The sequence below is a fragment of the Pituophis catenifer genome, unplaced genomic scaffold, assembly GCF_029215685.1.
Source record: "Pituophis catenifer annectens isolate HBS135680 unplaced genomic scaffold, rPitCat1.0.hap2 SCAF_10, whole genome shotgun sequence".
Classification (NCBI taxonomy): Eukaryota; Metazoa; Chordata; class Lepidosauria; order Squamata; family Colubridae; genus Pituophis; species Pituophis catenifer.
The window spans coordinates 17,139,903-17,155,389 of record NW_027256890.1 but is presented as its reverse complement, the minus strand read 5'-3'; the positions used below and the strand labels follow the sequence as shown (position 1 = coordinate 17,155,389).

General features: G+C 61.6%; 3 protein-coding genes across 4 annotated transcripts; 2 read left to right on the top strand and 1 right to left on the bottom strand.

Moving 5' to 3' along the window:
* Positions 1-254: 254 nt before the first annotated feature.
* LRRC71 (leucine rich repeat containing 71) lies at positions 255-3,589 on the bottom strand. 2 transcript variants are annotated; one of them, XM_070951166.1, is made up of 14 exons: positions 3,451-3,589; positions 3,087-3,368; positions 2,930-3,005; positions 2,672-2,746; positions 2,533-2,601; positions 2,175-2,334; positions 1,958-2,041; positions 1,786-1,875; positions 1,512-1,622; positions 1,288-1,399; positions 1,114-1,202; positions 799-910; positions 579-694; positions 255-473 (listed from the first exon to the last, which is right to left on the bottom strand). In XM_070951166.1, the coding sequence occupies exons 1-14, from the start codon at positions 3,542-3,544 to the stop codon at positions 354-356; spliced, it is 1,590 nt and encodes a 529-aa protein (XP_070807267.1). In that variant the 5' UTR covers positions 3,545-3,589; the 3' UTR covers positions 255-353. The 2 variants fall into 2 exon arrangements, with proteins under 2 accessions (XP_070807267.1, XP_070807268.1); XM_070951167.1 differs by having other exon boundaries at positions 639-694.
* Positions 3,590-3,680: 91 nt separating this feature from the next.
* On the top strand, positions 3,681-6,277 carry PEX19 (peroxisomal biogenesis factor 19). The gene is made up of 8 exons (XM_070951185.1): positions 3,681-3,794; positions 3,889-3,992; positions 4,072-4,237; positions 4,341-4,426; positions 4,536-4,700; positions 4,868-5,044; positions 5,118-5,162; positions 5,401-6,277. Exons 1-8 carry the CDS (start codon positions 3,743-3,745, stop codon positions 5,482-5,484), a joined length of 879 nt encoding a protein of 292 aa, XP_070807286.1. The 5' UTR covers positions 3,681-3,742; the 3' UTR covers positions 5,485-6,277.
* Positions 6,278-7,157: 880 nt separating this feature from the next.
* Positions 7,158-14,341, top strand: DCAF8 (DDB1 and CUL4 associated factor 8). The gene is made up of 14 exons (XM_070951165.1): positions 7,158-7,285; positions 7,614-7,693; positions 9,195-9,267; positions 9,596-10,305; positions 10,532-10,672; positions 11,061-11,155; positions 11,231-11,341; positions 11,600-11,672; positions 11,907-11,964; positions 12,079-12,186; positions 12,557-12,687; positions 12,885-13,004; positions 13,104-13,220; positions 13,375-14,341. The coding sequence occupies exons 3-14, from the start codon at positions 9,219-9,221 to the stop codon at positions 13,492-13,494; spliced, it is 1,833 nt and encodes a 610-aa protein (XP_070807266.1). The 5' UTR covers positions 7,158-7,285; positions 7,614-7,693; positions 9,195-9,218; the 3' UTR covers positions 13,495-14,341.
* Positions 14,342-15,487: the final 1,146 nt, after the last annotated feature.

The following is a 15,487-nucleotide window of genomic DNA, read 5'->3' as shown; positions in this document are numbered from 1 at the left end:
GGAGGGGGGATATGAGGGGGGCTTTGCACAGAGGCCTGGTGTGACATCAGCTCAACTGCTGCTTGGCCAGTGGAAGTCTTTTGAGTTGAAAAGCAGAGAGGTGATCCCACCAGCCCTTAACAGGCTTTTTTCCCCCACATGGAATTTTTTACGCAGAAGAAGAAATTCAGGGTTTCTCGTGTGGCTTTTAATGGGCGGAAGGGAGGACTCCGTCCATCCAGTCTTGTGAGGACAGCCTTCAAGCGATGGGGGGGGGCTTCTCTGCCCTCCAGTGCCAGTCCTGGGGATTCTACCCAGCAGGTTTGGCTCAGAGCTTCTGGGTGCCGCATCCTCAGGGAGAAGCTGGCCTTGGCTTACTGGGCAGCGATGAGCAGCTCCTCCTCCGGCCTGGTGGCTCTGGGGAGGGGGTCTCGGGGCCCCATGAGCTCCTGGATCCTGCTGTAGGTCTTGCTCTCGGCCGGGAACTGGTTTTTCTGGGAGGGTCAACAAAAAGGGTGGGGACCCTGTGAGGTCGAGGACTCCTGGCGGCAGGGGGGGGGGGGCTGCTCGCCCCCTTTGATTGGCAGGGAGGGACTCACCGCCAGAGAGAGACGCAGGAGGCCGGTTGGCCCCTTGCCCCCAGGAATGATCCGGCTGACCTGGTACTCCACTGTGGCCAGGAAGGCCTTCAAGCCGTTCTCCGAGATGTGGTTGCCTTGGGAGGCAAGGAGGGGAGGGTGACGCTCTGGGTCCTTCCTCCATCTTGAAGTCCTGGGAAAGCCGCAGCCCCCCCACCCCCTGCCCTGCTCCCCAACCTACGCATGAGGTTCAGGTAGATCAGAACGCGGTTTCCCTGAAGGAAAACCTGCCCCTCGCGGTGCTCGGCTGGTTCCAGCAGGGGGTTCATCATCTCGGTGGGCTCCAGGATCTGCTGCAGGGGGGGGCAAGCCAGGCAAGTACAGTAGTTGGGAGAGGAGGGGTACGGCTGTCCTCCCCTCCCCCACAATCCCTTAGGATTCTGGGTAGGTGAGACTGCAGAGGATAGACCGACCTTAGTTCTTGCGGGGGGGGGGGGGTGAGGCTCAGCCAGTCATGCTGGACTCAGCCAGAGTTTTTTTGGGGGGGGGGGCTCACCTCCACTTCCAGGATCTGGGACCGCTTGTCCTTAGAGCCCAGCTTCACTCCTTTAGCCCCCTTCGCTTTGGGATCAACCGGGGGAACGGCTGCGGGAGACAATCTGAGCTCAGGAGTCTGGGGGAGGCCTCCGAGGCCTGGGGATGGGGAGGGGCTGGGTGTCCCAGCCAGAACCTTTCTTGGACTGCTTGGCGTCCTCCTTCTTGGCCTGGGCTGCTGGTGCGGCCGGTGGCTGTGCGGGAGCTGCTCCACCTACTGGGCCCTTCTCTTCCTTTTTGGTGGGTTCCTGGAAAAGGCCAGACACCGGTCTCTGCCTGCCAGGGAGGTACTCTACGCTCTCTGGGTACCCCCTCGCCTGGCTGCCCCCACCCCCACCCGCCGTCCTTGGGATGGCTCACCTTCTTCTTGATGACGGCCTTGGAGCCCTTGGCGGTCTGCAGCTTGTCAATGGTGGTGCTGCTAACGTGGCTGGCAGGACGGTCGCTCTTCAGTTCCGAGTGTCTCTGGGGCTGATGGAAGGGAAAGGGGGAGATGGGCTTGAGGGACTCTGCCTCTGCAGAGCCTCCGATTCATCCTGTCCCAATTCATTGGGGGGAGGGGGTGTTGCCCGTGCCAGTTTAGCCTCCCTTTAGAGCAAGAGCTTCTAGGCAGGCCGGGGCCCCAGTTACTCACCAGGCGGCCTCTCTCCTGCGCCTCCTTCTCCAGCAGCAGCCGCCGCCTCTCCACCACCTCCGTGTGGGTAAGGGCAAAGGGGCCAAGCACCTGCAAGGCAAGCAGCCGGCTGAAGGACCCCTGGTCACTGCCCTCTGGCCACCCTGGGCTCCTGGCTCCTCCCGGCACTCACCTCGGCTAGCTTCAGGGCGCCTTCGTCCCCGATCTGGTTATGCGCCAATGACAAGGACAGCAAGGACCGGTTGAGGCGCAGGCCCTGCACGGAGGGGGAAACACCTGAGGTTGGGCTCAATTGGCAGCCCCCCCCCCCGCTCAGACGGGATGCCCCCTCCCCACAGCCAGTCCTCAATGGGAAAGCCAGCCGGCCAAGCAGAGCCCAGCAGCCTCACGTTGGCAAGGTGGGTGGCCCCGACATCCGTGATGTGGTTGTAGCTGAGGTTGATGGAGACCAGGTTCTTGTTGGAGCTGCGGAGCGAGGAGAGCGACTGGCCAATCAGCAGCACCGCCTGGTCGTCCATGCAGTTGTTGCGCAGGGACAAGTGGGCCAAGCTGGGGAGAAAGAACAGGACTGTGGGAGGGAGGGTGCCACCTTCTACCCCCCCCCAGTCTGGGCTCCTCCTGGGTGCCCACCAGGGAAGGCCCTGCAGCGGGTCAGCAGCAGCACAGGAGGGACTCTCTTTCGCCAGGCAGCTGGGATCCTGGGCCAGAGGACGGCTGGGGAGGGGTCCTGGGGCTCTACGGCCTCACCTGCTCTCCTCCGAAACCAGCTTGTAGAAGGAGTGCTCGGGCAGGGGGTTCCCTTCCAAGACGAGGGTCCTGCAGGGCAAGAGATGAAGCAGGGCTGCCCTTTCCCCCCTTCCCCCAGCCCCGGGTGGGGGTCACCTACTTGAGGTTGGCGCAGGCGGCCAGCACGGGCAGCAGGGAGAGGAAGGCGGGGTCGGTCAGGCCGACCTTCCAGAGGCTGCAGAGTTAACAGTAACAGAGTTGGAAGGGACCTTGGAGGTCATCTAGTCCAACCCCCTGCTCACGCAGGAGTCCTGTGCTAGGGATTCGAACCGCCGACCTCCCAGTGTCTTAGCCAAAGAGTGCCGGGCTGTCCGGAGGAAGAAAGCCCCCCCCGCCCCCAGCTCGCTCGCTCACTCACTGGAGAGCCTGGAGGTGGGCGAGGGCCGGCAGGCACTTGGCCAGGACGCCCAGCATCTTCTCCTCGATCTTCCAACCTGCGGGCGGCAGAGAGACGGGCAGAGCGGGAGGGGCGGGCGGGCGGGGGCGGAGGAGGGGGCTCGGGGGGGGGGACTCACTGCGGATGAAGACCTCGCGGGCGCTCTTGGGGTCCTCGTGCTCCAGCTCCACCTGCACGGCGGGACGGAAGTAGGCGTACTTGGCCTGGATCTGGGCCAGCGCCGACAACGCCTCCCGCTGCTCCCCCGCCGGCCAGGCCCCGCCCGCGCCCTCGGGCTCCTCCGGGGGGCCCCCGGCGGGCGGGTGGGGGCGGCTGACCACGCGGGGGGCCTCCTGCAGCCCGGCGCGCGCGCAAAGCTCCGGGAAGTCCAGCTCCAGGGCGCCGCTGCACACGTACTCCTCTGCGGGGGGGGAAGAAGGGGAGGGGGCGTCAGGGCATGGCGGGCGGGGGGGGCACGGCGGGGGCGGGGGGGCCCCGTTCACCTTCTCCGTGCTCGGCCCTGCGCGCCGCGATGCGCGCCTCCTCCTCCTGCGCGGCGCTCTTGTCCTTGGCGCCCCGCTCGCCCTTCTTGCCCATCGCGGCGGCGGCGGCGGCGGCGGCGTCTGGGGGGCGTCCGGGACCGTCGCCTGGCAACCGCGGAGGGGGCGGGGCCGAGCGCGGGGCCTGCCGGGATTGGTAGTCCGCCGGGGCGGCGCCTGCCGGGCTAGAGTGACGCCGACGGCGGCGTGCGCGTCCCCCGGGCTGCCTGGGCGTCTGGCCGGTCTGCGCTGCGAGATGGCGGCGCCCGGAGCTGAGCCCGACGCCGAGCTGGAGGAGCTGCTGGCGAGTGAGCGGACGGGGCGGACGGGGGGGGGGCGGCGGCGGGGCCCGCGGGGTCTTCCCGGCCGCCCGTCCGAGCCCGCTGCGCTCTCTCCCTGCAGGCGCCCTGGAGGACTTCGAGAGGGCCGCGCCGGCGCCCGGGGAGCCCGCCGGAGGAGGAGGAGGCGGCGGCGAGGGGGTGGCGGAGCCGGCAGGAGAGGCGCAGGTAGGCGGGGGTCGCGGGCGGGCGGGCGGGGGTCTCCCTCCCGGGCAGCGCCTGCAGCCTCCCCGCTTCGCCCCCGCAGGGCCGCCTGCTGGCCGCGCAGGAGACCTTCTTCCAGGAGCTCTTCGAGGGCGAGCTGGCGTCGCAGGCGAGCGCCGAGTTCGAGCGGGCCATGGAGGAGCTGGCGGCCGAGGAGCCGCTGCTGGTGCAGCAGTTCCAGAAACTCTCGGCGGCCGCGGGCAGAGTCGGTGAGCGGTCTGGGCAGCCCCTCCGGGCTCGGGCGGGGGTCGCCGGGCTCTTGGGGGTGGGAAAAAGAGCCCGGCGAGTGCTGCTGCCTCCGCCTCGTTGCAGGGAGCGACCCCGCGTCCCGCCAGGAGTTCACCTCCTGCCTGAAGGAGACGCTCAGCGGGCTGGCCAGGAACGCCGACGGCCTGCAGGTGCGTCCCCCGGTTGACCCCCCCCCCACACCCCCCTCCCAGGGCCCCACCGGCCTTTCCTCCCTCCGTGCCGCCTGAGCCCTCCCCTCCCAGCTGCCTCTTTCTCTAGAGCTCCGGGGTGTCCGAGGAGGAGCTGAGCAGGACGATGGAGGGGCTCGGTCTGGAGGAGGGGGACGGCGGGGAAGGCAGCCTTTGGCCCATCATGCACAGCATCATGCAGAACCTGCTCTCCAAGGACGTGCTCTACCCCTCCCTCAAGGAGATCACCGAGAAAGTAAGAAAGCCCACCCAACATCCCCTGCCCTGCCCTGCAACCCAGTCCAGCTCTTGCAGAAAGGGGCTGCCTCGGGGCTCCTCATCATTCCCCCCACCCCACCTGAGGAAGGCAGGAGGTCCAGCAGGTGTGCCATCCGTGACCACATGGTGGATTCCCCCCCCCAGTACCCCGAGTGGCTCCAGAGACACCGAGACTCCTTGCCCAAGGAGCAGTACGACAAGTACCAGGAGCAGCACAGGATCATGGGAAGGATCTGCGAGCAGTTCGAGGCTGAGCAGCCCATGGACGGTGACCCGGAGCACAGGGCCCGCTTTGAAACGATCTTGGACCTGATGCAGCAGGTGAGGGGCTGGCGAGGCCGGTTGGGGGGGCGATGCATGAGGCTGGGGATTAACTGTGTCCTTTGCCTTCCAGCTGCAGGACCTGGGACATCCTCCCAAGGAGCTGGCCGGAGAGTCGGTGAGTGCCTGTTCAGCTGCCTTTTCCCCAGGCTTGGATTCGGTCTTGCCAGCAGCCTTGGCATCACAAAGCAAAGGGGGGCAAAGAGGACATTTCCGAGCCCCAAAGTGCCTGATTAGGGTGGCTTTAACCTCCCGGCGTTTCCTACAGCCTGTCCTTCCTGAGGGACGCAATAGCCCACTCCCTGCAGAGAAGCATTTTGTTTCTTGTAAACGAATGCTGCTTCCTCCTTTTCCAGCCTCCTGGCCTGAACTTTGATCTGGAAGGACTGAATCTGCCTGATGCTGGAGGCGCCGGAGGCGAGCAGTGCCAGATCATGTGATCTGCTCCTGTGCCAGGGAGACTGAGGAGATGGGAGGGCGCTGTGGTGGGTCGAGGTGTTTGTGTCTTTTTTTCCTACTTTCTGTCATTACCAGGTGCCTGAGGCTGACTGCCTTTGCTAAACCCGGCAGGTGGTTTTGCAGGGATCCCACAAGGGACTTAGCAAGCTAGAGTAATGATGCCCTGAGGTCAGGTGCCCAGCTTTGCCTCTTAGCTTCTGAAGAGACGTATTGCACTTGAAGGCCCCAGGAACATCCCTTCCTTCCTGCCCTGAGTTGATGGACAGGCTCTCTCGGATGAGGGATGAGGTTGCCCTCGATGAAATAATCAGGCCGAGGGAGGAGGCAGTGGCTCATGAGAGTCCTCTGGGTGAAGGGAGACCTCCTGCACCCACTTCCGAAGGGCCAGCTCTGCTGCTTTCCTCAGGCAGCTCTGGTTGCAACCCCTAGTTCAGTGTTCAGTCACGGTCTCTGGATCAGGGAGCCTGAGGCCCCTTTTCAATGATGCCAGGCAAGCTGACCAGCTTCCTGGACTTGCCCATATCAGTGTGTGCCTCTTTTTTTGCCGTAGCCCCAAGTATTAACATCCCCGGCCCACATTAGTGCCACTGCTTTGTGAGAACCGCCTGTATGGGGAGATAGCTAGGAAGCAGGCGGCTTCTGCCTGCTGGCCACAGGGGCGTTTCCTTTCTGCTAGCGGCTGATGGTGCAGGAGGAGAGCCGCCCTCCTTGGCCGAGTCTGGCTGAACTGAACGAGAAGGGCAATTTTTGAAATAAAGGTGGAGGTTGATAGTTTGAAGTTGTGATTGTTTCTGTTAATTGTTGTGAGTAGAGGGAGTCCCCCGTTTCAAATCTATCAGCTCCGCTTGGCAGCCGTAAGCTGCTCAGGTCCTGTACAGTGTGGGCAAAACGGACCATCAGCAGTCTAGTAATAATTATTTTCTAGGACATCTCCAAGTTGTAGACACATTTGAATAGGCACACATTAAAGGGGCGGGGGGTGGCGAAGTGGCGGGAGAGTCTGTCAGATGCTTCTTGTTCTTCAGCGGCTGGTTTGTTTTTGGGGGTGCAAATCCTAAAGAGGGATAGAAAATCCTGCGGGACTCGCAGTGGCCTTTGTGTGAACTGGTGGAGAGTGATTTTGGTCTGTCTTAGCCTCCGATAAACCCCCGGGACTTCCTAGGGCTCCTCCGCTCGCCCGTGCGGGCACAAATCCCTTCGGCTCTTTTTACTCGGGGCTTTGCCCCGCGACAGCTGCCTTGCGGGAGGGCGAGGCGGGAAGGGGGCTCCAGGAGCGCAGGAGGCTTGCCGGGCGAGCCCGAGTCCTTGCGGGAGGCTGGCCCAGAACTCGCAGGTCGATGTCCGAGTGCGGTCGGAAGGAGGGACCGGCTGTCCCACGTCCGCTTGCAAGAGGGGAACCGCGGAAGGGCGATTGCACTTGGGCGGCCCGGCCTCCCGCCGTCTGGGCGAGGATCCCCCGGGAGGTTTGGCAGCGCGGCGCTTCCGGACTCCCTTATGCCAGCCACCAGAGCTCGCTCTCTATGGTTTTTCCCGCTCTGGGCAGGCGTCTCTACGGCGCCTCCGGCCTTCTCTGCCTTTTCCCCGCCTCTGCCGTAAAGCCGGGGGGGGGGCGCGTGGCGTAAAGCCGAGTGTCGCGAAAAGCGGCGGCCGCGGAAGAGCCGGAAGGAGACGCGCGGCGCCGGTTGGGCGATAAAATGGCGGCGGCGCCTGGGCGTCCCGGGGGCAACACCGGCGACGGGGCGGCGGGAGGAGGAGGAGCGGGAGCCGCTGCCGCCGCCAGAGGTACCCGGAGGGCCCCGGCAGGCCCAGGCTCGGGCAACCGCGTCCCCGGCCGAGAACCCCGGGATGGCAGCGCCGGGCCTGCGTGCGGGGCAGCGGAGCCTCGAGGGCCGCCTTTCCCGAGCTCCCCGGCGGAGCCCCCGCCGGCGGTCGAGCGGGGTGGGGGTGGGCTCCGCCTTCCCTTCCACGAAGTCCTCGGGGGAGGCGGAGAGGGAAGCCGAGGAAGGCGGCCGGGGGGGGGGCGGGCGAGCTTTCTCCCTCTCCGGGGCGTCCGGGGAAATCCGGTTCTCTGAGACGCCGTTTTCTGCCCCCCTCTCCCCCCCCCGCTTAGTCTGATCTCCGGTTCTCCGCGCCGGTTCCCGGGTGACTGCCGAGCTCCCCCCCCCCCCGACGGAAGAGGCGGCAGGACAGGTGGGTCTGCTGGGGGGGGGTGGGGGGAGGCGAGTCCCGGCGGAGCTTCTTCAAGGGGGAAAAGGGTGCGAAGCAAGTGCAAAGAAGGCGGGGGGAGGGGAGGGGCTGTGGGGGCTGGGACCTCCTCCCCCCCCCCCCAGGGCATCCGTACCGCTTGGGCATCGTAGCTGTGGCTCCCTGGGCGAGGCTCCCCGATGGGCGTGGTGGCCTCTTTGGGCAGAGCCTCTCGGGGAAAGGGGCTCGGTTCAGTCCTCCTGCTGACCCCCACCCCCGGGGCCTTGGCTTTGGAGGCCTGGCCGGTCAGAAGCTGCCGGCCTTCCCTTCCCTTCCCTCCTGCTGACCAGCTGAGCCGGGCTGCCGCAGAGGTCGTGTGGTCCTTCTTGCAGCTCCTGAGCCTCCTGGTGTTTGGGGCCTCCTTGCTAAGGGAGATGAGGGCAAACAGGAAAACCGCTGGCCTTTTGCCTGAGTTTGGAGCGGTGCAGGCCTCCCCTGAGCTGAGCCCTCTGCCTTCCAGAGAAGCAGAAGGCGGGCTGTGAGCCAAGGAGAGGCTGCTCTTCTGGAGCAGCCCTTGAAGGCTCCGCACTTTTCCCAAAGAGACGGCTCCAGTTTGAAGGGCCCAGGGGTGACGGCCAGCTCCTCCGGCAGCCTCCGCATACACTGGCCAGGAGGTTAAGGAGGGTGGTCTCCTTCCCCCTTCTTGCTGCCGTTGGGGTGGGCCGGGCTTCTTCCGTAGAGGGCTTCACTGTGAAAGCTTTCACCCCACATATGTGCACATGGTGCCCCTACTATTAGCACCGAGGCCTCAGATCTCGGCTGGCGTTTGGAGACCCCACTGTTTACTTGGAGACCGTTGCTCAATAGCGTGGGTGTCTTTAAAAGGATGTTTGTTGTTAATTTCATTAATTATCAGCCATCTTGGCAACCATCTGGCTGTAAGGAAGGCGAAGTATCTTCAATAAGCAGTGTGATCTAAACAGAAAAATAAACAGTGGAGTTTTATACTGCCGATCCCACTCTAGAAACCTTCCTTATGCTTAAAGAGTTTGCTCGTCAAGGTCTGGTCGGACTTGGAGGCCTTTTGGTGCCTTCTTGTCTTGTGAAATGGGCTCTGAATATGGGAACTTTGAAAAAAGTACCTGCCCCTCTCGCTGCCTCTGCCGGGACCGTTTTGGGGGAAGGTATCAGGGCAGCTGCTTTCAGAATTGAAGGGCCCTGATGCCGTGCCTGCTGGTGCTCCAGACTTTGCCAGGCTCGCCTGCTCTGGTGCCTTGTGTGAGTGTGGAGAGAGGGCTGCCACTGTGCACTCCTTCGCCTGGGTGCGCCAGTGCTGTGTCTGAAGGCAACTCTTGGGCAAACGGGGGCAGAATGGACTCGTGGAGGCTGTGATCACTTGAGGGTTGGGAGACGGGTCAGTCTTGCTGATTCTTCCTTTTCCTGCATCTGCCCCATGCCACAAATGGTTCAGTTCACCTGCTGCTCTTTTTCCTTCTCTTTCTCTCAGGGCAAGTTAAAATAAAATAGCAAGATGTCAGAAGCGGGGAATAGCACACAGGGGAAAGAGAATATCCCTAATGGTAAGAGCAAAGAGAGAAGCAGAAAAATTCCTGACGTTTGTTGCCGGTTGCAGGACTGTGAAGGGCGCCATGCGAATTCACTGAGCTGTGTTTGGATGGTAGAATGGGCAGCGCAGACGGGCTGGATCCTGCCCACCTCCCACACAAGCCTACCTCTGTCCATGCAGGAGAGTGACTGCTGTGCTGGGCAGAATCACAGGCTCTTTCCCTGTGGAAAGCTGTGGGCATTTGGGCATGGCAGCCCCTGGGGAGCAGCCCTGCGTACAAGAAAGACAGAGGAGGGAAGGCCAGCTCAGCATTCTAACCCGGATATGGTCTTCACACACAGGAAGCTTGTCCAGCAGCCCAGAAGAGATGTCCGGAACTACAGAGGGACCCGAGACGTCTTCCGGGGTGGAGGTGGAGGCTTCCGACCTGAGCCTCAGTTTGACAGGGGATGAAGTGGGCCCCAGCCAGACTTACACAGAAAGCTCCACTGAAGAGAAGGACTCAGACAGCATGGAGGAGACAGGGCACTACTCCATCAACGAACTGAATCGGACCTATGACCACTCCCCTTCAGAGGAGGAGGAAGAGGAGGAGGCGGAGGAGGAAGAAGAGGAAGAGCAGCAGCAGCAGCAGCAGGAGGAGGCGGTGGAAGTGGAGGCCCAGCGTTCCCGCTGGCGAGCACACCGCAAGCGCCCCAACCAGGACAGGGACTCCTCGGATGACGAGCGGGCCCTGGAGGACTGGGTGGCCTCGGAGACGATGGCGCTGCCACTGCCGCGCTGGCGAGCTCTCCAGGCGCTGCGGGGGAGGGAGCTCGGCTCCAGTGCCCACTTCATCTATGATGCCTGCGGGGCCCGGCTGTTCGTGCAGCGCTTCTGCCTGCAGTACGGCCTGGAGGGCCATGGGGGCTGCGTCAACACCCTGCACTTCAACCAGCGGGGGGCCTGGCTGGCCAGCGGCAGTGATGACCTCAAGGTGGTGGTCTGGGACTGGGTGCGCAGGCGGCCCGTGCTGGAGTTTGAGAGCGGCCACAAGAGCAACGTCTTCCAGGTGGGGGGCGGGCGGCGACTGGGTCGTGGGGGGGGGGCTTGGAGTTTGGAGCAGGGTCTTCCAGAGGGCCCAGCCACCCTGGGTTTCCCACTGGGACTGGGGCCTGGAGGAGGGATCCTGATTGCCCTGGAAAGAGCTCTGCTGGCTGGTGGGGCAGAGAGGGGGGGTCCGGCCTTGGGCCAGAGCCGGCCCCCCCTTGCCAGCCCGGCTGATTTTGCCTCTGCAGGCCAAGTTCCTCCCCAACAGCGGAGACTCGACCCTGGCCATGTGTGCTCGGGATGGCCAGGTCCGCGTAGCTGAACTCTCTGCCACGCAGTGTTGTAAGACCACAAAGCGGGTGGCCCAGCACAAGGGCGCATCGCACAAGGTGAGGGGGCCTCCTCTGCTCCCCCCACCTCTTAGTGTTGATCAGGAGTGTCTGGCTGCAACGGCACCGGGAGGGCCTGTGCCCAATAGGCTGCCCACACCTGGCTCTCGGTTTCTGGCCACAGTGATGCACCCGATGAGCTGGCACCTTGGCGAGAGGCTGCCTGTTCCTTCTCTTGGACATCCCTGCGGAGGCTCAGTTGCTCTCTTTTGAGGGGCCACCCTGACACAATTCTAAGCCACAGGACTTTCCTGCAAAATTCTTTGAAATCTTGGGGTGCAAAGCCCGGCCCCTCTGGAGGCTTCCCAAAGTTCTTCGCTTGCAGAATTCGGGACTGCCTCTCTAGCGCCCTCAAAAGGCATCTCAGCTCAGCCTTCCTCTCCCCTAGCTTGCCCTGGAACCGGATTCCCCCTGCACTTTCCTCTCGGCCGGAGAAGATGCTGTGGTTTTCACCATCGACTTGAGACAAGACCGGCCGGCTTCGTAAGTGGGCAGCTGAGCGGCTGGTGCTTCCCGTTGAGGTGGCTCGGCGCTGAAGGCCTCGTTTTGTGTCTCTAGGAAACTAGTTGTGACCAAAGAGAAGGACAAGAAAGTTGGTCTCTACACCATTTACGTGAACCCAGCCAACACGCATCAGTTCGCTGTGGGAGGCAGAGATGAATACGTCAGGTCAGCAGAGCACCCCCCCTCCCCACCCCAGTGTGTCCGGGAGACCCTCCTGGGCCCCTGACGTTCAGCTGTGATGCCACCCTCGAGCCCCTGCCACCCAGGAAGGAGATCCACCTTGTCTTTGCTTTGGCTTTCATCACACCTTAATTCTGTTAGGTTGTGGACTAGAAGCTTGCTTTGATTTGGAAAGAATGAGGCTGGGGTCCCCTGGAGACTTTCGCTAGTCTCAGCTTTCCTTTTCTGCCTGTCTCCATGCAGGATCTATGATCAGCGGAAGATTAATGAAAATGAGAACAATGGGGTGTTGAAGAAGTTCTGCCCCCACCACCTGGTGAGGCCTTCTCTTCTGCCACCCCCTCCCCAAGTGGCTCTCGGGGGGAGCAAGCGGGAGCAGGCTTGACAGCCCTCTCTGGAGCTGGAGACGTCACTGTGGCCTTGGCAGGGAGGGGGAGGGGGCGCTCGGTTTCAGGGTGGGCAGCCACTCTAGGGAAAGAGCACCTGCGCAGAGGGGCTTTGCAAAGCTGTGGGGGGGAGTCCCTGAGTTCTGCCCTTCCATCCCCTCCAGGTGAATAGTGAGTCGAAAGCCAACATCACCTGTCTGGTCTACAGCCACAATGGCTCAGGTATGGGGCCGCGGGAAGCTCAGAGGCTGAAGGGCAGGTCGCCCCCTCTGGTCTGGGGTGGGGGTGGGGGGCTGGGCGGCTGCCTCCAGGCGCTCGCTTGTGGGTCTCTTGCAGAGCTTCTGGCCAGCTACAACGACGAAGACATCTATCTCTTCAACTCCTCTCATAGCGATGGAGCCGAATACATCAAGAGATACAAGGGCCACCGCAACAACGCCACAGGTGACCCCACCCCCATCCCTGGGCCGTGGGGTTGCGGGAGGGAGGGGTCCCAGGCAGGACAGAGGCAGGTGGGGGTGTCCTTGGCAAAACTGGTTCTTGCTGTTGCCGCCCCCTTCTGGCCGGAGGAGACAAGGGTGAGGCAGTTAAAATATGCGCCCCCCCCCCCCCTTTCAGTGCACATCCATGTAAAATGGAGCTCAGGAATGCAGGCAGAGAGGGGCGTTTGCTGGGGGGGGGATCGGTTTGTTGTGTCCTTCCGAATCAAAGGCAGCAAAATTACCCCCTCAGAGGGTTTGTCCTCCGACCAGGCGGGGGACCCTTTCAGAGGGGGTCCCAGCCTCGCCTGAGGGGTCTCTGCATCTGCTTTCAGTGAAGGGGGTCAACTTCTACGGCCCCAAGAGCGAGTTTGTGGTGAGCGGCAGCGACTGCGGCCACATCTTCCTGTGGGAAAAGGCCTCTTGCCAGGTGGTGCAGTTCATGCAAGGCGACAAAGGGGGCGTGGTGAGTGGGGCCTTGGGGAGTCTGGCTTGGGGGCTGCTGAACCAAAGACGGTGGGGGGAGGGTAGTTTCTGCCTGCTCCCAGGCGGGTGTGTGGTGCCCAGTCCCCCGGATCCCTAGCCCTCACATGGTTCCTGAGCTCAGTGGACCCTCTGCAAATGTTTGCAGCCCCCTCCTCTTTTTGTCTGGTTGCCTTGCAGGTCAACTGTTTGGAGCCTCACCCCCACCTCCCAGTTCTGGCCACCAGCGGCTTGGATTACGACGTCAAAATTTGGGCCCCCACCGCAGAGATGCCCACCCAACTGACCGGCTTGAAGGAGGTGAGAATCCTGGGTCCTTCCCCTCCCCCCAGCCTTCCCCTGGGGACCCTCATGCAGGTCTCCATCCTCACTCTGCTGCTGCCCCCCCCCCCCCCCCAGGTGATCAAGAAGAACAAGCGGGAGCGGGACGAGGACAGCCTGAACCACGCGGACATGTACGAGAGCCATTTGCTCTGGTTCCTCATGCACCACTTCCGGCCTCGACGGCGTCACAGGGTAAGCGGTCCTCCTGGCTGACCCTTCCTTTTTTGGCAGGGCTGCCCCGGGGCTCAGCCCTGCCTCTCAGCTCGTGTTGCGGTATCAAATAGGGAGGAGGGCTCCAAACAGTCACCGGAGCTTCTGTGATGCTGAGGCTGCTCCTTTTCTGCAGCGCCAACGGGATGCAGGCACTGGAGTGGCTGACAGCGACTCCGAGGACTCCCTCAGCTCCTCGGACACCCTGGACGAAGACGAGGAGGGCCCCGACCGGGTGCAGTGCATGCCTTCCTGAGACCCCCAGAGGCACGGAATAGGCTGCAGGGACGCCGGGAAGGGCGGAGAGCCTTCCCTGTTGAATTAGCCACCCTCTTCCTGCTTTAGATGAGAGGCCCGCCCTCACCCTGCTTGCCAGCCCTGGTTAGCAGGGGGGCCGGCTTGGCTCAGCCCCACCCTTGGACTTTGCTCTCCCTTTCGCCTTCGGCTGCCCTTTTCAGCACCAGATTTCCCAGAGTCCCAGGGGGGCTGGATTCCTGGCTGCGGTTGCCGCCTGTTCCCTTCAAAGCTTCTTTGGGGTGGGGGGCGAGAGTTGGCTTGGTTCCTCTCCTTTCTGGGGGGGGGGGGTGGAGGGGGGAGGCTTCAGAAGCACTTTGGAGATGTACTTTTATCTCGCCCCCCACCCATCCAAGGACACCCGGCTGCTGCATGTTGCGTCCAGGATGAGCAAACCTGGATTCTGCTTTTCCAGTGAAAATTTGGGAGCTTTGTTCCTTCTGGGTTTGGTTTTTTCCCCCTGGTTCTCTCTTTCTTTTGGTGTGTTTTTCCTCCAGGAGCTCTAGGCACAAAGGGCCTCCTTCCCTCCCTTGGCCGTCTAGAATGGCCACTCGCCTGAACTCGGAGCATAAAGTTTAAAAGGTTTGAACGCAGCCGCCTTGTTTTTTCCCTTCCTCTTCAGGATAATCTCTTGGTTTTGAAAGCAACTTTCCCCCCCCCCCCCCCCGATTGCTGTTTAGAGGCCTAATTTTATATGTATTAAACAAGACAAGAACCAAATTAAACTTGGATGTTATCAAGTTAAAATTATTGTAAAAGTTTAAATATATATATATATTATATAAATGCAATAAATGAATTGAGAGAGACCTGGTGGCATCTACGGCCAGCATCTTTGCTATTCCTTGCTCTTCTGTGGCTGCCCGGCCCCTGGCCTCATCCGGGGATTGGTCTTCCTGCCCCCTGCCCACACAAGAGGCACTGGCCCCTTCCTCTCCCCCAGGTCGATGCGGGGAGTGAAATCCCCTTCTTTTCTTTTTGGGAAAACTGTTCAGAAGACTTTTAATGGGGCCGGGTACGTGAAAGGTGGACATCCACTCACCTGCAGCCTTTGTGTGGCAAGCCAAAAAATGCACACGTTTTTATAATTGTCAGTTACTACGTATATGCACAATGCCTTCAAGTTTCATTTTGATTCTGAGCGTGTTGACTTCCTTCGCATTTTGGAGAGAGAAGGCTATTTTAAGTGGGAATTTTTTAGTCAATGCTGGGGTGTTCTTTGCCTCCTCTGGGGCTCTAGCTAGGGAGGGGGCTTGATGCTCTCACATTAAGGGGGTGGAGAGGTCTAGGGCCTGACCCCTGTGGCTCAGTCTCCTAGTTGGTCCTAAAGGCTGTCAGTTGGATCACAGCCAGATGTATTGCAGCTGGGTCTCTGGTTAATTTTAGCAGCAAGAAATACTGGCTGGGATTTGGCAAAGCAGCTTAAGGCGGCGTCAGTCCCGCCAGGGTGCCCGCATTGCCCCGTGGGTGAACGTGGGCTCTAATGTGCAGCTCGACAGACCTGACCGGTAGGCCCTTGCAGCTCCCATCTTCATAGCTTGTTTGGATCCGAGTGACCCAATCTTCCATCTGTGATGTACCAGAACGGCGTATTTGGTTTCTTTCTTATTTAATTCTGCAATCCGAGACAAATGTGGGTTTTTTTGAAGTTAGAAACAACTATTCTGTTACAATTCCTTTGTTTTTGTTTTTATTTTTGGTCCACTTGACAAAATAAGTTACACTGAGCACTCCATATTATATTTAATATACATATATTTATAATATATATGTACACACAGTTAGCACGGTCTGAGCATCAGAGTCAGGGACATTGGGAGGAAAGGGGGGCGCTGGCCACAAGGGACAGGATTTGTGCCTTCTGTCGCTCCTTGGAGCTGCAGGGTCCTGAGAGACCCCCCATCTCCGCTGCCGGGGGCATCATGAAGCTACCCTGTCGCCCCAGAGGAGGGCCC

Bases quoted from the DNA above. Each gene is read 5' to 3' on its own strand.
- LRRC71 (XM_070951166.1), bottom strand. From the start codon at position 3,544: ATGGGCAAGAAGGGCGAGCGGGGCGCCAAGGACAAGAGCGCCGCGCAG. The intron at 2,747-2,929 runs GTGAGTGAGCGA...TTAACTCTGCAG, and splicing joins GCCCACCTCCAGGCTCTCCA to CCTCTGGAAGGTCGGCCTGA. The intron at 911-1,113 runs GTGAGCCCCCCC...CCCCCCCTGCAG, and splicing joins CCCAGATCCTGGAAGTGGAG to CAGATCCTGGAGCCCACCGA.
- PEX19 (XM_070951185.1), top strand. From the start codon at position 3,743: ATGGCGGCGCCCGGAGCTGAGCCCGACGCCGAGCTGGAGGAGCTGCTG. The intron at 3,993-4,071 runs GTAGGCGGGGGT...TCGCCCCCGCAG, and splicing joins AGCCGGCAGGAGAGGCGCAG to GGCCGCCTGCTGGCCGCGCA. The intron at 4,238-4,340 runs GTGAGCGGTCTG...GCCTCGTTGCAG, and splicing joins GGCGGCCGCGGGCAGAGTCG to GGAGCGACCCCGCGTCCCGC.
- DCAF8 (XM_070951165.1), top strand. From the start codon at position 9,219: ATGTCAGAAGCGGGGAATAGCACACAGGGGAAAGAGAATATCCCTAAT. The intron at 11,156-11,230 runs GTAAGTGGGCAG...TTGTGTCTCTAG, and splicing joins AGACAAGACCGGCCGGCTTC to GAAACTAGTTGTGACCAAAG. The intron at 13,005-13,103 runs GTGAGAATCCTG...CCCCCCCCCCAG, and splicing joins AACTGACCGGCTTGAAGGAG to GTGATCAAGAAGAACAAGCG.